General features: G+C 43.5%; 2 protein-coding genes across 12 annotated transcripts in view; both read left to right on the top strand.

The window, feature by feature from the left end:
- SNRPE (small nuclear ribonucleoprotein polypeptide E) overlaps positions 1 to 20167 on the top strand; it is a 44192-nt gene that overhangs the window by 21627 nt on the left and 2398 nt on the right. The gene's annotated exons all lie outside the window — the stretch shown is intronic.
- ZC3H11A (zinc finger CCCH-type containing 11A) lies at positions 1192 to 20149 on the top strand. 11 transcript variants are annotated; one of them, XM_075775617.1, is made up of 19 exons: positions 1207 to 1329; positions 7006 to 7061; positions 8432 to 8484; positions 8872 to 9067; positions 9268 to 9387; positions 10170 to 10293; positions 10736 to 10939; positions 11181 to 11297; positions 11811 to 11891; positions 12355 to 12465; positions 13199 to 13261; positions 13520 to 13615; positions 13830 to 13895; positions 14385 to 14885; positions 15534 to 15607; positions 16309 to 16633; positions 16925 to 17085; positions 17503 to 17570; positions 18124 to 20149. In XM_075775617.1, the coding sequence occupies exons 4-19, from the start codon at positions 9014 to 9016 to the stop codon at positions 18386 to 18388; spliced, it is 2430 nt and encodes an 809-aa protein (XP_075631732.1). In that variant the 5' UTR covers positions 1207 to 1329; positions 7006 to 7061; positions 8432 to 8484; positions 8872 to 9013; the 3' UTR covers positions 18389 to 20149. The 11 variants fall into 11 exon arrangements, with proteins under 11 accessions (XP_075631731.1, XP_075631732.1, XP_075631730.1 ...); XM_075775615.1 differs by having other exon boundaries at positions 8060 to 8484; XM_075775618.1 differs by having other exon boundaries at positions 1225 to 1349.

Raw genomic sequence — 20167 nt, 5'->3', positions numbered from 1 at the left:
GGAGCAAAGATCCTCCCTTGTCCCCTTCCCTGATGCCGTGTGTCTGCGGTGCCTCCGAGGTGATGCATGGTGGAGGTTGTGACCTCCATCTCCTGGAGACTGCCTTTGAGCTGTGTCCTGCTTCTGTGCTGAGACTGGTTTGCCTCCACAGAGGCACTTTGCCCAGACAAGAAAGACAACGGGAGAGAAAAGCAACTGGCCTCTGCAATAACTCTCATTCCCAAGCAGGATGATTGCGCCGGAGCTGTTTAACACTCTGGCTTCGGTGGAGAGGTGGTTGCTTCTCTGGGTGTTCAATAACTTGGGGGCCAAGCCATGATGAGAAGATTGAGCTGGGCGAGGCCGTCAGTGAGAAAGTTCAATCTAAAACTTCTCAGCCCAGTGTCTGACCTTTGGAGCTGACGCCAAGTGATACGAATGGGGTGTAAAAGCTTTATGGTGGAGCATCACCCTCTTTGCTGCATTCTCGTGGAGGTGTCTGCGCTGACAGCATCCTCCGGCTCTTAATTAAACAGAACAGCTGCAAATGCTGCTTTATTTTTTTTTAAACAATCTAGGCTGGATGGAAAGAAAGAAACAAATCACAGGAATTTTAGCCATTTAATGGGGAAAAGGGCCGCATTTAGGTTTAGGTCTATGGTCTGCCATGAAGTCCTACTGGGCTCACGCCACCCTGACAGAGAAATGGCTGCTCCTGGGCCCAGGCCTTGCTCCCCGGGCGCAGCATGCCCGGAGGTGTCCCAAACCCCAGGGCAAGTGCCTGCCATCCCGGGAAACCAGGTTGAAAACATAAAATAGCTTCCAGCTTGGAAAATGTAACCCTGAGGCAGCGCCTGGTAGCGTGAGGGAGGCGATGCGCACCACAAGGGGCCGAGGCCTGGTGCCACGGTGAGCAGGGACACACACCTCGATGGGAAGGTGGCCGTGGGGCACTGCTGCCGGGCGGAGGTGGACGGGAAGGGGGCACCCTCCTGTTCTTCCCCCAGGGAAGGGCTTTGTCTGGGGTTAGAGGCGCTGGCGGAACGCCTCGGAGGGCGAAAGGGCAGAAAACCCGCCCGCCCGCTTTGTTTACAGGCTCCGCCCGCCCCGCTTTTGTCGCTCCGGTGGGCGATGCCGCCTGCCCGCGGAGCCCCGCCCCCCGCCTGTTCAACGGACGGAAGTGGGCCTTGGTGAAGCCGTTCCGCCCGCCATCTTGGCAACGGGCGAGCTGAGGTTGCCCGTATGTTAGGCGCCATCTTTGAGGCTGGCAGCGGGGAAGGTGACGGCCTGAGCGGTGGCCCCGGCGGATCGAGGCGACGCGGTGGCGGCAGCGGCGGTCCCTGGGGTTCGGTAAAGTTCCCTGCTCGCCGGTAACTAGAGCCGTTCGTAGGCCGCAGGGGCGGGGGAATGGCTTCTCGCCAGGCCCGGGTCCCTCCGCATCCCTCGGGGGAAGCAGGCCGCGTCCCCCGCGCCCGGCGGGGCGGGTGGCCCAGGCCGCGTCCCCGAGCTCTCCCCGCCGGCCTGTCCGTAGCTACCGGGGCGGGAGTGGGGGAGGCCGCTGGGGCCGTGCGGGCCCTCCGGGGGCGGTGGTGGGGGTGAGGGTGAGGTGTTCTCCTCGGCCTCGGCGCCCCGGGACTTTAGAGAGGGGGAGCTGCCCGAGGTAGGCCCAAGGTCCCCTCTGCCCCCGGTGGCAGGGCCGCAGCCCGGAGCGCAGCTCTCCCGTTCCTCACCCCTGCCCTTCCCCCGGCCGTTAGCCGTTCTATGGCGCTTGGCCGCGGGCTCCCCCCTACCCCCCAGCGTCCTGGTGGTTTCCCGGGGACACCGCGTCCCTTGAGCAGGCTCTGGAGAGATTTGGGTGGGCAAATTGAAGATCCCAGTGCAGGTGCTTTATGAGTGTAAGTTATTTTCAGTTAAAACCTTGTGCCTTCCTTTTGTAGCAATGCGTATAAGGGGCGTGCTGTAATGTAGTCATCTGACAAATTGCTCCTCCATTCCCCAAAGGGACTGCCTTCAGGATCTGACTAACTCTGGATGCACCCGGTTATCATCTTAATTTCTGCTTTAGGTTGTTTAAAACAACCCAATTGGGTGAAGTTTGGTTTTGTTTCTCAACAATTGGATTTCAGAGGTTTCTGTTTTCTTGCGTTGATGTTGATAATGAAAATGCAAAGGTGATTTTTACTGTTGCAGGGATCAGTATGTGGAGCCTACCGATTGTTCCCAGAACTGGTGCTTTGGGGTGCACGTTCAGAGATTGAGCTCTGGGCCATACTTTCAAAACACAACGCTGTGTTATTCGATTGTAAAAAAAAAAAAAAAAAAAAAAAATCTCCTAGGGATAAGGGAGTTTGAAATGATATCAGAACCACCGCTGTGGCACATGGTTGAATTGGACATGCATTAAACTGAATGTTCAGCATTAAGGCTGAACAGATAGGCTGAATTTGTTGCTGGATGACCAGGCGTTTCAAGAGAAAAGCTAGTCTAGAGAAAACTTCCTCTTACTGTCGCTTCTCATCTAAAATGGCACCCTTCCAAATGACTGCTTCCAGGGGAAATTTACTCTTTTTGAGATTTAATAAAACATTCAGTGAGGAGGATGAATTGTCATAGTAAATGGCTGCAGCATTGATTTCAGAAATAGAAGAAGAATGAGTGTCTTTTAAGTATGTCTCACCCAAGAGTAGATGTAGCAGCTTTAGCAGTCCCCTTAGTTTGGAATTGATTCCCGATGCCCATTTGGACACTGAGGAAGGAAAGCTGGTGGACAGAGAGAAGAATAGAGGAGAGACACCCACAAAAAATACAGGAAAGAAGGGGTTATGCATTAAGGGAAAGCCACTACATTAAAAATTGGCGCTATCTAAAAATTTGTTAAGGATTTGGGACCTGCAGGTACTGCTAGACCTGTGTGTGCTGCAGTTGTGCCTGTTGCCTGGAAGAAGAGCAAAGACTTCCCACTGTGTGGATTTCAGATCTATGGTTCACTGGTGTGCCATATCCAGCATATGGTTAAAAAAAAAAAAAATCAACCATGGCAAGCCAGGTGCTCATCTGGGGACACTGACTCTTTGGTGACATCTCCAAGCAGAGCGTTATGTACGTTGGGCCGTGGCTAACAGCCAGGGGTCACGGCTGTAAGAGATGCAAGGGAGGGTGAATGTGCCTGTGACGTGTCTGTGCCAGCCATCTCCTCAGACAGTGGTTCTAGCAGTGCGAGTTTGACATATTTTCCCAGCTCTCACGTTGGCAGTGATGGTGTGGCAGAGCCAGTGAGCCGTTTTTTCAGCTGGAAGAGGAGGACTGCACTGCAAATGTGCCTGGGTAAACGAGAGCTGTCAGAGATTCGCTATAGATGCGCGTTGTGCTGGTGCAGCCATTACTGCTGCAGCAATAGCGGATTCTGAAGCATCCGGAGAAGATGGAGTTTTCTTCATGGAAGCAATACTGTCAAACGCCTTGTGATGCCAGAAATTAGGACAAACACATCTGTTGTCCAGAACTTCTTGGTTGACCCTCAGTATACCTGGTACACTCCCCGCGATGTTTAAAAATTGTGGGGCAGGGCAGGGACTCGCCTCGGCACTTCCGTGTTGCGACAATGCTTGCAGACCACACACCCTGCAGGCTGGGCCAGGGCCTAAACGTGATGGTAACCTGAAGCTCAGGAAGCGCTTCTGGATTTTTCTACTGTTCCACATGAATTTTTGCACCATGAAGGTGATGTATTGAGCTATTTCTTTTCAGCGGATAGGCTTAGAGCCAGTTGTGGTTTAACAGCTCCAGGCTTAGGTGTTTCTGGTTTGGCTTTGCCTACTGAGCACGTACGTGTTAGGAGAAAGGACATAAATTTTAACCATGGGACTCAGAGACTCTTGACTACTTCATGTTGTGAAGAAACTCAAGTATGAGAATGCACTTAAATAACTGATAAACAGAGCTATTATAAAATTGATTACTGAAGACACTTTTTTTTTCAATGCCAACTTATTAGAAGTTCATACAGATTGTGACGCCAGACAGTTTCCACTTACAACATGTGACTGTACAGCATTGTAGAAGAAGCATTCTTCGTGGCTTTTGGAGAAAGCACAACGCAAAAAATATGGATCTAACTATTGATGTGTGGACCCTGAACCAACCACGGACTACCTGACAGAGATGGTCCACTGGATATCTTTCGATAGACTGCACCAGCAGAAGTCCTCTTAGAAAACGGGCAGCTCCCTCCCACTGGCTTTGGTAAGACTTCTGCAGCAGGAGGTGTCCTACAAGAACCGAGTTACCAAATTGATGTGTGGCTTTCCCTTAATCCCCGCACCCTGGCTTTCCAGCTTCCGACAACACTGCCAGTGCTGTGTGTGCAGTGCTAGGTGCCAGCTGCCATGTTTTACTTATATTTTAAAATTAATAATTCAGGACTTACTCTGTGACCATAGGAGCACTGAGAACAGGTTAGCAGGTGCTTAAGAGATATACTTACTCATTCTGCTAAGGTCTGTCAAATTCTTCAGGAGCTCCAGCATTCAAACCATCTTCCACAGGATCACTTGTAGCAGGAAATAGCTGCTCAGTGAACCTCTCACTACCTTTCATATGTTAAAGTGACTTTGAAACAGCAGAAGGTGGAGCAGAGGAGGGACAATGGGGCTATTCTCGGCTCATTCCAGTGGTCCCAGATGTCCAGTGGGTGCAAGATTCTTGGCCTGGAGGTGGAGGTGACTGCAGTTCTTGAAGTCAAGTGCTGCCATCGGTCATGTCCTTCTGGCTTTGCAGAGCACGTGGAGACTTTCAAATCAAAGGTGTCGCTGTCACTGTTGAACTGTGAGATGTGTGAAATATCTTAGGCTTGAAACTGATTTTCTACAGGGTGATGCACTCGGATCTGAACTCTTTTGTCTTGGCCGCTTTACTAGATCCCTGCTGTAAAGGTTGCTTTGAAGAATTCCTTCTCCTGAGTCTTGATGTGTCAAGCTAAAGAGAAATCTGTACTGAAGCAGTGTCTGATTTGATGAGTGCTTCAGTACGAGGTTATTCTTTGACAGTTACAGAAATACCAGGCCAATCAGCCCTTTCAGGAACAGATTGATCTGCCTCTCATTTTAAAGAAGAATGTCCTAATTCAGGTCCTTGAAGTGGCACGTCTTCAAAAAGTTGCTCCAGCCAGCAAGGGACAGCTGTGGTGGTTGTGGTAACTCATGGCTCTGACTCTCTTAGATCACAATGAAAGGTGACCCCAACTCACTGGTGGAGGAAGCTGAGACGATCATCTGCTTTAACTTTTGCCTTCTTGGCTGGCAACCTTGCAGTCTTTGAGAAGGTCTTGAGTGCTGTAACCCCCAGTCTTAGGACATGCTCCCGGTCTATGTTTAGACAGTATTTAACAGCTCAAATTGACTAAAAGAAACGTAAAGAGTAGAAAATACAACTATTCTGCTTCAACTTTGGACAGCTTAGCTTTAGATTTTCATACAGAGAATGAGATATGTTAGCAAGAGGTACTTCTGTGCTTCAGACGACACGAGGATGTGTGGTTCGCATAATGCACTGTTCTATATGTAATTTCTGACACCTAGTGCACGCTGTGCTTTCAGCCTTCAGCTTTGCAGTTAGGGTAACGCTGACCGATTGAAAGGGGGTGTTAGAACGTGGAGTGCCTGGTGCTCTTCCTTCCTTGTCATCTTACTGTCCTAATAAGCAGGGGTGTTAAGCATCTTTAATATTAAGAAATTAAAGGCACAAAGTAGACCAGCAAAAGAGACTAAGTGAAATACTTTATGCCTTATAACCAAAAAGGACCCATAGGTAGGTGCAATAATATTTCTCTCATGCATTTGTTGAGATGCAAACACAATTTTCTTCCGTTCTTGCTCTTCAGTACAGGACAAAGGCGGGTCAGGAAGCTGGAACGTTAGAGCAGGGAATAGGGCTGTTTCTTCAGTGCAAGAAGCTTCAGAAAAACAAGCTTGTAAAACAAACTAGACAGACTGTCATTGTACTATTTATCTTCCCTAAGCAAAGGTAAAGTTTATGGCACTTGTTGGCATGTTTTTCCTGACCCCTTGCTACTGCATTTGTAATCGTCTTGGTTTGTTTTTTTCCCCACAAAATCAATTCAAAATCTCTTAATACAAAAACTTGACTAAAGTTCTGGAGAAAAAAAGAAGTGTTTAAAATTCTTATCAACGTCTATTAGAGACCTGCTGAGTGCACCAGAGTTACTCATTTTTATTCAGACTTTCAGGGGTTAGTTCAGCTGATTTCTGTTTAGCACTCAGATTGCCATGTTAACTGATACCAGTTTAAAAAAAAAAGTTCTTGAGTTAACCTTTTTTTAAAACAAAAGGACTTTCATGGAGTTTAGAACTATGAGGGGTTTTGGGTTTTCGTTTGTTTTGCTTTAAAGTTTTACTTTTTTTCCTATTCCTTAAACAAGATCCATTCAAATTCTGAACAGCTCTTGAAGTCTGCTCAGGAATATGGAAGGCAGCAAGCAAACTACTGAGCTGCTTGTGCGTTCAAAAGAGCTAAATCTGAGGGGACTTTTTTCCCCCCATGGTGGTGGATATAGTAGTGTTGCATTACACAGATGTCTCTCACTCCCTAGGAAAAAGAAATGCCACCTTCTAGACCATTAATTCCTTCTGATTTGTATTTGAATGCCTCTGCTCAGCAAAGCAGTGGTCCTTAATTGCCATCTATTTAAGTATTGGATTGTGCAAACTGAAGAAATCCGTGCTTGAAATTCATTTTAACTATCAATGGTATTGGTAACACATTTGGAAAAATGTTTATTGTCAAACTTCTACGTGAAGGAGCACCACTAATTTTTAGAAGTAGATGCGTAGGAATCTGTATGACAAAAATTCTGGTTTTGAAGGTGCTAAAGCTCAAAAGTGAATGGTCACATCGATACAGAAGAAGGGAAGAAAACCTTGCACTTAACTACTGTTTTTATTCCCGTTGTCAAGCAATCAAAACCCAATAACTAATATGAGAACCCAACTTTTCCTCTCTTTATTTTAGATTTGGGAAAATTCCCTGCCAAAAAAAAATACCCTGGAAAATTCACTAGTGTTTGTGTGAGTAAAAGGTTCCAACCTTTTATTATTGATTTGTAAGAACTATTTCATTTGGTTTTGTCCAAAAGAGTCAGAAAAACTTTGCACAGAAATGTGCAGCACTTTAATGAAAGGGGTCAGAATCACTTTAATTTGAACTTTATCTGGTCTGGTTGCAGGTTTTATGGCATTTGGAAAAAAAAATAAGAATCAAAGTATGTGACTTCACATTTTAAAAAAACCCAAAAAACCAAACTGCTTGTAGATAAATAGAATGTTTCAGCTCCAGTGGCACCAAAAAATCATCTGCTGTTGAATTGGACTTAAGCCATCTTCTCAAACCTTCTGTGATCTTGCAGCAATGGATAATGATGGATATATGGATTAGGGAACAGCATGTGATGGCAAACTTGTAGTATTTGCTCTGACGTAAAAAGAAACCAAATTATTTCCAAAAATCAAAATAATTCAAAATTCTTGGTATCATGCAGCCATGCCACTTGCAAAGTGAGCATTTCCCTGCCTCAAAGCTTGCTGTATCCTTGATCTGCTGTCTTCCTGCTGTTAATTGATTGCAACTCTCCGTGTCTGATCAGGGCTAAAAGTTGTTCTTGGTACAGATCTCATACAACATATACTGTGCACGCTTGTGTGTATAGATATGTTATACTGTATGCATGTACATATGTATGCATATTTGTGTGCTGGCCCCAAAATCACTCATGTTATGAAGCATCAGCCTTGAAGGCATATTCATCAAAATATTATGTAGATCTTTGATTTTTTTTTTTTTTGCCAGTTCCCTCAAAAATAGAGACTTTTTATGCAGTCTTATGTGGCAAATAGCCAAAAATTCTAATTTTTGCTATCACTCTTGCTGACTTTATTATCACGCACTCTTGGTGTGTGTATAAACACATATGTGTATGTATATACATATTTGTGTATTTATACACGCAAGTATGTTTTTGCTGTACAGGTAATAAAGATGGGGGAAGGTTTTTGTGTTTTCTTAATAGGTGAAGAAATCTTGAAGACCAGCAACTTACTGAATTTTAAATTAAAAAAAAATAAAAATAAAAATTATCCGGCTGTGGAAGATGGATCCTCATTTTTGCAGCCACTTTGAATCCCAAGTTCATCTTTAAATGCACTGGGTTTTTTTGTTGGTTTTTTTTGGTTTTTTTTTTTTTTGAAGAGCTAACTAACCCTGGCTGTCTCCAGTCTGACAGTATTCAAATGGACTTGCTTCCTCCATTAGTTGTAAGATGTTTAAAAGCACATCATGTGTTTGAATTGTGGATGAGAGGTTCCCTTGGCAATGTGAGGAGGAAAATTCTTTCTACCCCTTTATTATTAATTCACGGATTCAGTGTTGGTTCGGCCTACAGGAGAAGTTAACTGGAAGTCTTTGAAGATCAATATGTTTGCTGAAGTTGTCCAGGTATGTGAACTTGAAGATCCATGGTGATTGGAAAATAATGTTTAACATGTCAATTGTATGTTATAGAAATTGTTAGTACCCACAGTTAATCACTGATTGATAACTCAAATGGATGACCAGTTTTTTTTAAGAAGTGGCTTTCTCATTGGGCTTACAGCCACACGCAGTAGTTTTTTCTGTGCTCCAAGGCATATAACTATTGCTAAGGACACAGAAGAGAACACTTGCTAACAAAACCCATGCAGTTTTACAGAAGTTTGACTTAGTGTTTGGATAGTTTTTGTGAACCAGCTGATTTCAAGACATTGCCCCCCTTGAGACTAATTTGATTAACAGAAAGCAGCTGTAAAAATGCTTATTACTTAATTATTTTTCACTTATTGATAGGGTTACTTTTAAAAAGAAGATTTCACTGATCAAGCCAGTAGAAGACTTTCAGTTCAAGAAAGAGTGAAGCCAGCTCTTGCCAAGACTGGAGGAAGTCCCTGTTGAGTGAACCCTTAGCACCTGTTCGAGGAATTTGTCCATTATGTCTAACCAAGGAGATGACTGCTACTTCTATTTCTATTCCACTTGTAACAAGGTATGTTTGGGGTTCTTTGCTTTGGGGTTTGTTCTTTTTCCTTTTTTGTTTTTAAGAGGAGGGGGAAAGTGGGAGGAGCCATACAGATTTCTGTTAACTTAATAAGCAATTAGATTCTGCTTCCAGTTCCAATAGCATGGACGTATTTTTTTAGGCTGTACAATTTATTTTCCTTTTTGTTGATTTCCTTTTGGTTACAGGGAGACAGCTGTTCCTTCCGCCACTGTGAAGCTGCTCTGGGGAATGAAACAGTCTGCACGCTCTGGCAGGAGGGTCGCTGTTTCAGGAATATCTGCAGATTCAGACACATGGAAATCGATGTGAGTGTTTGCCTAAAGATGTGTTCTCAACCTAAATCACTGAAAGCATTTTTCATTCCTATAGGTGGGCTGAACGTGCTTTTATATGATAGATTTACTTGCTTTAAAATAATACAGGTTTCTATTACTAGGTGGAGGATGGGAGGAATTTGTGGGAAGAAAAATCAATTCCTTAAGTATATCTCAGCAAGAAATTTTTGTATTAGGTGCTGACATTATTTTTTTTAATAGAGGCAAAAGCAACCACATTGATCAGACTACATAAATGTACTGGAGCAGGGTGGCAGTAAACAGCCTGCTCTACCCTCCAGAGAGCTAGGCTTGGTAATGGCCTGTCGGGTCTTTTCTGTCCTGGATTTCTTCAGATAACATTGTTCTTACCTATTGGGGTAGTACAGGGTGGGGAGAGAAAAGGTGGGAAGGAACTAAGGCTCTGAAAGATAGATTCAGATGGATTTAACCTAGCCAACTGAAGACGGTTTTCCCTCTGAATTAATCCCAGTATTTTGCACCTTGTATTAGTTTAACCCACCCTGAACTGATGTGTGTGAGTGCCTGTTTTATCAAATCAAATGATAGGAAAGCTAGATTATATGTGGTTGTTACAGCTTGTGCAAACTTTGTGTATATGCCCTGAAATACTTTTAGTGATAAATTGACCTTTGGAATGATGTTTCAGCACTGCACTGCAATAGTCATGTCTCTGGCACGATGTGAAACTATGTCTCTTTGCAAATCTAAAGAGAGTGTTACCATGAGCTTTTATTTTTTTCTGTCTTCAGAAAAAACGCAGTGAGATTCCTTGCTACTGGGAGAATCAGCCAGTAGGTTGTCAAAAATCCAACTGTGCTTTTCATCACACAAAAGGACGTTATGTTGATGGGCTTTTCTTACCGCCAAGCAAAAGTGAGTTTAAGTCCTTTTTCTTTAGTATTAAAGAATTATTTTGAATATTACTTATGAGTGGGTACAATACCATAGAAGACATCAAGTAACTGCTCATTTATGAGGGCAGGAAGAAGTCTGCAGTCATAGGCTCTCAGCTAAACGGAATGTAATTCTGGTATTTAATTTTTTCTTTCATGCTTAGCTTCTCTGTGCTTTGTGTGATTGTTGCTTTTCAGGTTGCTTTCCCCTCATTTAATCCTTTTGGGGTGGTAGGACGGTGAGATTTGTGTGTGAAGGGAAAGCCGTTGTTCGTAGTGTAACCAGGGGTGGGGAATAGGAGACTCTAAATTCAGTAGCCCGGGTGGGTTACCTCCTTATCTACTATATCTACGCATTGAGGGCAACATTGGCGTCCTCATTTTAAATGGCCAAATTACAGATGATCCTCCTCTTCCTCTAGCTACGCTTCCAAGTCCACCTGAGTCTGCAGAAGACGATGTGAAAATGGCTCAGATGTCACTGCAGCAAAACAAACTTTCTGTCCAGTCAAATCCCTCTCCACAGCTGAGGGGGGTGATGAAAGTGGAAAATTCTGAAAACGTCCCAAGTCCTACACATCCTCCGGTTGTAATCAATGCTGCAGATGATGATGAAGACGACGATGGTGAGCATTTTTTACTTGTTGAAGGCATTTCTACTGTAAGTGACAGCATAAATCACAGAATACTTAAGAGTTCATCAAGTCAATGTAGTGGTTTTAAAAACTCCTTCTATAAGCATTGTAGTTAAGAATACAAACAGAATATGAAACGTAGACTGGAATGTCGTTGTATGAGCTACATAAAGATGAAAAATCTTGTCTGCTCCCTACTGCATAAATGAATAGGTTTATTTTTGCCTTTCAGACCAACTTTCTGAAGAAGGAGATGAAACTAAAGCACCTGTCCAGCAACCAACTACAGAAGCCCATAATGGATTGCGGATGATTTCCACTAGGAAATCCAATGCTAATACAAAACAAGGTATTCTAACAGCTGTAGTAGGATGGATTGGAAGGAGAATTTGACAATTAACTTAAAAGCAATATGTTCTAAAACTACGATAGAGCATAGGGTAGATGGATGGAGTCAGTTATTTCCATGAGCTCATTCCTGTCTAATAATGTCATGTGTCCCTTGAGTCAGACAGGTAAACTCCACCTTGGTTACTTTTGTAGAGCAAAATAGAGCCACAGAGTGGAGTTTAAATGCCTGCAAATGTGCAGGCATTGTGCAAAGCCATGTCTAATGATACCATGTAGATGGATTAAAATGCTTAAATCTATAGGTTTTACCCTGAAGGGTAGGAGGAGGGGTGAAGAAAGGTGCCAATTGCTTACCAAAATACCATCTGTTCAATGGCTTTTTTTTTTATTGCGGGGAGTGTTGACAGGGTTTATTCAAAATACTTTTGAAAGGTTCTGAGCTGTAAGAAGCTTGAGGATCTTCAACATGTGCCTCTAACCCTCAGTTTCATTAACCTTTTCGTGTTTTCAGATGACAATTTAAATTTTGGAATAAAAACACTTGAAGAAATCAAATTGAAGAAACTAAAGGAAAAAACAAAAAAACAAGGTGGTGAGTTAATGTCCCCTACTTTCCTATCCTTCTGCCTTCTGTTCACCTTCATCTCTTTTTTTTTTTCTTCTTCTTCTTCTGATAATACCTGGATAGCTTGCTGTGCATTGGTGAATACAATTATTTGCAAAAGAACAGACTTTTTTTTTTTTCCCCCCACTATTGGGTTCAGACTGGGAGATGATTGCAGCTGAGAACTGCTTGAGGGACAGACTTCCATGTTTAGCTGGGGGCCTTGAGCAAGTTTGGCATGCAATCTGTTTTCTTAAACAGCCGCGTTCTAGATTCGAATTCTAATGGCAAATCAGAGGGAAATTGCTCTTCTCTCTTATTTACATGCACTGGTCATTGTGTGTTTGACAATAATGAGTAACTAATGTTTTTGGTCTTTGTTATAGTTTTCCTGGTTTGTTTAGTTAGGTTTTTTCTCTAAACATCCTTATGTTTTGCTTGCTCTGATCAGAAGGTCCTTCAGGAGTTTCTGTTCATCCACTCCAATCTCGGACTATTCCTGTACCAGAAAAGGAAAATGTACGGACAGTAGTGAGAACTGTGACTCTGTCTACAAAGCAAGGTAATAGTGAATACTGTTGTTTCCATTTCATGGCTCCTAAGCCAAAAGGTTAAGTAATAGTTAAGATAACTCAGATTTGTTAATCTGCTGGTACTGGTTTTAATTAGAAGAGGCATGTTTTTTGCTGCAAGTCCCTGATTGTATTGGAAAGATTTGGCATCTGTAGGTGCTCAGTTTCTTGATCTTTTATTGCAATACAACAAGGGGTTTTTTATCAGCCAGACATTAAGCCATAGCTAATCATATATTATCACCATCCTACAGACTCTCAAATGTTCTTCATTTGACTTCTGTGTTCCTCAAGTTGAGTGAGATTTGTGAATGAGCTAATGTGTTGACAGCATGTGACAGAACTAGTGCTCGGGTTATGTGCAGTAGCAGCAGAGAGAGTGGCTAATGTCAAAACAAGTGTCAGTATGGAGATAAGGGGATAACTGAAAAAAGGGGAAATTAAGGGGAAGACCTATACAAGGTGATATTATACAAGTAGCCAATTTTTGAAGTGTTGAAGAGGCTAACAGTGGCAGTTGCAGACAGTAGTGTGCTAGGAGTTTGCGTATAAATGGTGATGTTTAGATTGGCACAAATTCCTTTTAAAGGCAAAAGAAGCGTAGAACTACTTCTACTTGTAGTCGTTGGTTTACATGGTTTGGCTACCAAAAGAGTGTCTGGTTTTGGGGCATGGAAGGACAATGCTTTTACTGGCTACTGAAGAGATTATTCTTTGGTTTAGGGGAGGAGCCTGTGATTCAACTGAATCTTGCCGAGAGACTGGGAAAACGGAAAACCTCCACAGGTAAGAGCTTTTTGTGAGCTGCTGTTCGCGTGCCCTCATCTAAACATGACTGTTCAAGGGTATTTTTGCTGTATGTGGGAGGAAAATACATTTTGGCATAGATCTGTATTGACTGCAGAAATGGCACATTTTGTTAGCAACTGAAAGGCAAATAGAAGAAAATAAACCTGGAAGAATTGAAGTTTGTGTTTGACTGTTCTAAAATCCTCCTCCAGAGAAATGTGCTTGAAGTATTTCATGTTTTCTCTCTTTCTGAAGCTGGTAAAAGTGTCATTCCACTAAAGCGCGACCTTGCTGAAAGACTGGGGAAGAAAATAGAGATTCTGGAGAATGCTGACAAAGCACCAAAGAGAGGTACAGCTACTAAACAGATATCTGGATTTGATGCACAGATTTTCTATTTAGGTTTTCTGTTTGTCCTTTCTTCTAAGGATTCTTTCTGCATGTTGGTTGAGGGCTCAAGGTAACTTTGAATCCCAGTGAAGTGATCTCCTGTCTCCTTTCGAAATGTGAACACAAAAATGAGATTTATGCAGCCTCCCTAACTTTTTTCTGTTCTGTATTGTAGTTCAAGTCCCCAAGTCTCTGAAGGAGAGGTTAGGATTGCCCTCTGAACAGACCAGTACAGAGACAGGTAATAATGGGATATTAAATATGCCTTCCCTTTTTTGTTTTCCATCAACTTCCGTACACCTCTAAAAGTTAATTTGAAAAAACGCCTGATTCCTCTTGCTGGAGTGCTGAAGCTGTCCTGATGGCCATTGTCACAGTTTCATGCTCCCGTCGTGAACCGTCAGAAGCTGCAGTATGCTTACGCATGAGTAGAACAGAACCACTGCCAGGAGCAGGAATTTGAGATGCTAACAGAGAGACACAGTCCAAGAAAGTAACGAAATAAAATAGACTTGTGGTTTTTGTCGCAGCTCTCTCTGCATAGCACTGGTTTGCAAAATGCAAGTGGCTTAAAGGAGGAGGAGAATATTAGGCAGAATGATACTGTCCTAAGATGTGTTCTTGGGAATACTCAAACCTAGTTTTCCTTAGTACTGCGACAGATTTTGGAGACTAAATATTGTTGGACTCTCTTTAAATGTTGATGATGCTCTTCTTTTGCTGATGACAGAGAAGGCTGCTAAGCCAGCAGGAGAGATCCATGTGAAAACACTGGAGGAAATTCGTCTTGAGAGAGCTAATCAGAGACGAGGAGAACCTCAAGCAAAACCCCAGGCTGAAGGACGTTGTAAAACAGAAGATCCTAGCTTGGGGGCAAGACCTTCCTCTGCAGTTCGCATCAAAACTTTCTCAGGAGCCCTGGCTGAAAAAAAACACAAGCGATTGGAAGAAGAGAAGCAAAAAACAGACGAGTTTCCTACCAAGACAAAAGTTGAAAGTGAGCCCAAGAAGCAGAGCATACTTGCTCCATCTGCACCCAGCAAAGTGCAGCTGGCAGAGCCAGCAGGTAAAGCCAAGCCAGCAGGCGAAGTGCGTATTAAAACCTTGGAAGAAATCAAGCAGGAGAAAGCTCTGCGGATGCAACAGAGTGGAGAAAATGTGCCAGCTCCACCAGCGCAGCCTGAACCTGCCCCAACGGGGAGGAGATTGTTACGGATCACAAAGCTGATAGGTAAGAAGATGATTTGGTACCTGTCCTGGTGAAGTGCTTCCCCTGTCAAGCAAATTCAGTTTGCTCAGGATTCACTTTGCTTTTTCCTTCTATGTGTACTAGTGGATAAAAGAGTTTCAGGCTACAAAGTCATCGGGTGAGAAAGTGCCAGAATATGCAACCATGTTATTTTCCATGAATTACATGACAGTTTCCTGTATTTCCCACCGGAAAATTCATTCATTGCGCAGCTTTGTAGTCTAATTTCTCTCTGCTGTTTTCTCTGCCATCTGTTTGTGTTATGGGATCTTCTCTGTGCTGAATCCAAGTTTACTTTCCCCTTTGGCATATCTGTTGTTTAACTTAGTTATTGATGTATATGTGTTTGTGAAGCATATATCGGCTTCTTAATGTAAGGGCCAGTTTTTGTCTAAAATGACAGAGCATTAAAGATCTCATCATTAAGATTATATAGGCCATGTAAAAGTAGATAGTGTGATTGAGGGAAAGAGCTCAAATGCTCTGTGGATCGTTTACGGTAGCCTCTCCCTCTGTCCCGTTATTAGACATGAGGAGATAAACACACCAAGGACACAGAGGTAACCAGGTTTCTTTATTTCTTCTGTTGACAAACTGATTTTCTTAATTTATTTTTTTCTTGTTTTAAAGCACCTGGAAGAGAAGAAAAGAAGGTAGTGGAATTGAGCAAGCCTTCTCCCAAAGCTGTGTCTGCACCTGCAGAGGTGAGTCCTTTCTGAGGACATAGATACATTCATACAATTTTTGATAAATTTTGTTGTGTTTTTGTTTGCGGCTGGCTGCATGCTCCCAGTTTGAGTGTGTTCCTACCTTCCCACACTTGGTAAGCACTGCAGTGAAATCGTAAGTCCTGTCACTTTCGATAGCATTTCCAGACAACATTGTAATCCTCAAGCTTTGAATTAACCTGATTGTACCTGACAATCAATAAGAAACCCTATTAGCACCCGATAAAATCTGCGAGGTTAATGTGGAGGGAATGCTTTTGTTCTCAGTGACTTTATCTGTCAGACTTGAAGGATATCTTAAAATCCTGAGGTAAGTATTTTAGCAGAAGAGGCTAGAGCTTTGCATTAGATGAAATCAGCCTGTCAGTGAATGCTGAATCGGGGAGCTTGAATGACTTTCTGTTGCTTAAAAAGAATGTAATAGATTACAGCTAGAATCTTCTGCTCTATTTAAGAAGCTTGCTGTGTTGGGAATTGCAGGCTTTTGAAGTAGTATTTCCATAGCAAAGCATGGATCTTGTTATGGGCAACATTTTATGGAAGAAATGTCAAATCTGAGTGGTATTAAGATGCTGTGTTCCACACTGAGCCATTTTGGAGAGATTACCGCTCAGATTTTCTTAATAAAATCTCCATAGATTTTTGTCCTACTAGCGCTATTCTTTTGTTCTTTCTAGCCCTCTGATCAGAGTGCAACTAATTCTAAAGTTCAAGTGAAGAGCCTTGAAGAGATAATGAGGGAGAAGCGGCAACTGAGACAACGCCAAGAAGAGAAGCTTCAGAAAGAAGGAGCTGCTGTGCCATCTCCTGTTGAAAAAGCAATCAAGGATAAAACTCCAACATCAGGGAGTCCTGAATCCACCGTGGTTTCAGGGTCAGCTTATCAACTTGCAAAGAGGATATTGGTGAAATCTCCGGAAGATGGGGTTGAAAGCGCAGGAAAGGATGCTGCTGTATCACCAGGGAAACAGGCAGCTCAGCTTGTGGAACGGAAAGCTAAAAGTAAGTGTTGGCTGTATGTTACAGAGTTAATGTTTTGAAAGAAAGGCCAGGAGATGACAGTTTTCACATTGCAACTCTGACTCCTTTTTGTAACTTTTTGGCTCCTTTTTTGTGGCTTGTTGGTAAACAGAGTTTTTACTATGTGGAAAATACTGCTGAGAATCTGGGAAATGGCAGTGAAATAATGCTGGTCAAGTATGTTTAGAAGGATTATGGGACTGGTAGGAGGACCTGGGTTTTTTTCCTGAGGCAGAGCAAGACTGTATCGGTTCTCTCTTCTCTTTACTCTAGCCAAATCAAAGGTGTGCCTGAAGCCTTTGGATGGGGAAGCCACAAAGCAGACGCTGAAACGTAAGGCAGCTGAGAGTCATCCTTCTGCTGTGGCGGCTGTGAAACCGTTGAGTACCACTGGTGGTGATACGAAGGAGCCTTTGGCTAAAAAAGCAGCTGTGGTAAGGGCAGTGGCTGAGGCAGTGGCGGGTTTCTAGTAAAATTGATGACCAAGTTCTACCTTCCTCTTGGAGAAAAGATGGAAAACTGAAATCTTCTACAGGTCTCTGTTCCCTTTTAAATCCAGAAATGGTCTACTACTGGCTGTAGTAGCTTTCTGCTTTTTATTAGATGGATGGCAGCGTTAACGTGATACTCTGCTATGGTTTCTATGTGGCGTGAAGGATTTTGTCCATTAATGCTGCGTTCTTAAAAAACACGCACGGTCATTAGTAAACTTGAAGTGAATACTGACTTTTCCTCAGGAGTGCTCTGGTTCTGTATTTTGGTTAAGGCTCAGCCAGAGGAGAAGCAGTGGAGGAAGAATCTACTAAAGTCTTTTACCTGTGTATCATAAAAACTGCCTTCCTTCTTCCTAGGCCGTTGTTCCTGCTTTGCCAGAGGATAGCCTGGTCTCCATACCAGGGAGAGAAAAACCCAAAACCAGGTAACAACCACAACTTGTACTTTTTCTCAGTCAGCTTGTCTTTCATGTGAAACATAATTTTTTTTTTTTTCACATGTGGAAAGATTGGGAATTTTGAGATAATTAATGCCAAAATCCAACAAAGGAGCAATTAATCTGAAATAATTCTCTAGCAGCTAGCAGGAATGCTTATTTAGATTCTTTTCTTAAAGTGCTGCAAGTTGGTACAGCTTTTCAGTGACCTCTTGGGTTTTCTGAATGCCTGTGGAGGTTGACTTCTTAACCTTTTTACAGTCAAATTAGTAAAGATGGCCAAGTGTCTCTGGCTGCAAAAATGGAACCTTCTTTGCCAGACCCTAGATGTTCAGTCTTCACAGAGAGATCCCCGAACTGAAAAGTATACCTGTTGATACATTGGCTCTAAAAGCAGCCCCAGGTTAATTGAATAACAATTCCGGTGTAAGGTTGAGGTGTGGGAGGGAGTAACTACAGTTTTAAGAGCTGGTTGGCAGAAAACATCTCTCTGGTTAAGGAATGTCATAGACTGATTTGCTGTCTGTCTTGTTCTTCCAAGTCCTGACGTGCATATTGGAAGCCAGGCAGACTCTGTGGCACAGTCAGAGGTCTCAAGTTCAACTGCAACTTCTTCACAAGTAGCGGTAAAGACACGCCGGCTGAGCTCCACAGGGGCTGGGAAAGCACCCTTATCTGTAGAAGATGACTTTGAGAAGCTTATTTGGGAAATCTCAGGAGGCAAACTGGAAGCAGAAATTGACCTGGACCCAGGGAAGGATGAGGACGATCTCCTCCTGGAACTTTCAGAAATGATTGACAGCTGAACTCCAGAGTCTTAAGGTTTAAAAAAAAAAAAAAAAAAAAAAAAATTTAAAACTCTCTATTTTGTTGGATACCCGGAGGTCATCCTTTTTCTAGCTGAGGCTTTGCAATGAGTCTTAAAGCACAGTTGAACTGGTAGAAATTGGCAGTATCTGCACTCATTTGTCCTAAATTTCCCTGCTGGTCAGAGTCAAGGTCCTCTGCACCCATTCTGCAACTATCGGTGGCTACCTGCGACGTTAAGAGGACAAAGCACTTGTTTGTTCCAGGACAGAGGCATGCTCATCTACAGACTGTGGGGGTTGTGAACTGATGCACGGATTCAGTGATGCTCTGAAGGCTTAAACTTAAAGCTTCATCCTTCCCCCCCGCCTTGGCAAAACTCAACGTTCGGCATGTTTCATAGCTTTGGTATTCTGATTTCTTGGACAGTTGATATCTAAAGCCTGGAGTTACTATGTCAACTGTTGAGTTTTATGTATGTGCGCTCTCATTTTGACTTTAATCTTTTAGAGTAGCTTAATGAAAGTGTCGGGGCGGGAGGGAGCAGAATATTTACTCTTGCATTTTGGACCAAACGTGCTGCCAAGGGTGGTGGTTGGGGTCAGTCCATCCAGCCTTACTTTTGAATTATCAGGGATGATAAAATATCAGTGTGGAAAGCAGCAGCTCTACAGTACAGCTAGGATACATACCCCCCTCCCCTTGCGTTGTACTGTACCAAAGCTTGGGGGGTTCGGTGCTTTTTGCTGAGGTGAATAGGATTCTGGGGCGGGCAGTCAGGATTCCTCTTGTAGTCTGCAGTAAATTGGCAAACTGAGAATTGGTTTAAGTGCCTCTCGGTTCCAAGAATCGCTTCCCCGAGCTGCCGGCTCGTTTTCTGCCGGGCAGCGGCGGCCTCTCGGACTCGTGTTCGAACACTGTCGGTGTTGTCTGATCTCACACTGACCCAGGCTGGCACTTTTGGAACCCGGTACTGCTGCAAGCCCGCCCCGTGCCCTGGGGATCCTCCCTTGATCTCCTGTCCCGCTGCTGAGGACTTTGCTCCATGTAGCAGGACTGGAGGTTACCGGTCTGCCTCGCATGCGGTCTGAATTTGTGACCGTGCGGAAAAGACCTGAGACTGGGGTGTATTGTGTACCCTGCCACCAGTGATCGTTTTTCCCTAGCAGATATATTTTGAATTATTTTCTTAAATTTTTGAAGACCTTTAGTCTCTTCCTCCTATCGTTTGTGAAGCTGTAGGGGCCCTCAGGCATTTGCTGCTGGCAGAGGAAAAAAAAAATTGGTTGTTTGAGTTGATTGTAAATACTTTCTCTTTGGAAGAAAACACTTGTGTGCTTTGATAATCCACTGTGATGTATGTCTTAGTTCCTAGAGGAAAGGTTTGAAACCAAAATTAGAAAACTGCTGTTCGGGCTCCAGAAGGGTCCGACCCTTCGTCCTGCTGAAGGACTTTCTCACCGCAAGACTTCTGCCGGCGTCGGCCGCTCCAAGCGGCTTTGGGAGAGAGGAAGGCTTCCCCCTCGCCGCATCCCTCCTCCTGCTCTGTGGTCAGCCATCGCTGGCCCAGGCTCCGTCCGCGGAGACGGGATTTGGTGTACGCCATGGTTTCTGTAAATATTTTATTCTTCCATTTTATATTTGTATTCTATTTAAGGTATTGTATTAAACGTAGTCTGGCCTCCACCGCCCTCAGCGGTAGTTGCGCTGTTCCACGGGACAGCAGTTATCTGTTTTTAAATAAACCCGGCCTAGGAACGGGCTCGGTCTGTGGGGCG

This window comes from Balearica regulorum, chromosome 25 (assembly GCF_011004875.1).
Source record: "Balearica regulorum gibbericeps isolate bBalReg1 chromosome 25, bBalReg1.pri, whole genome shotgun sequence".
Classification (NCBI taxonomy): domain Eukaryota; kingdom Metazoa; phylum Chordata; class Aves; order Gruiformes; family Gruidae; genus Balearica; species Balearica regulorum.
This window is presented reverse-complemented; position numbering and strand designations above follow the sequence as displayed.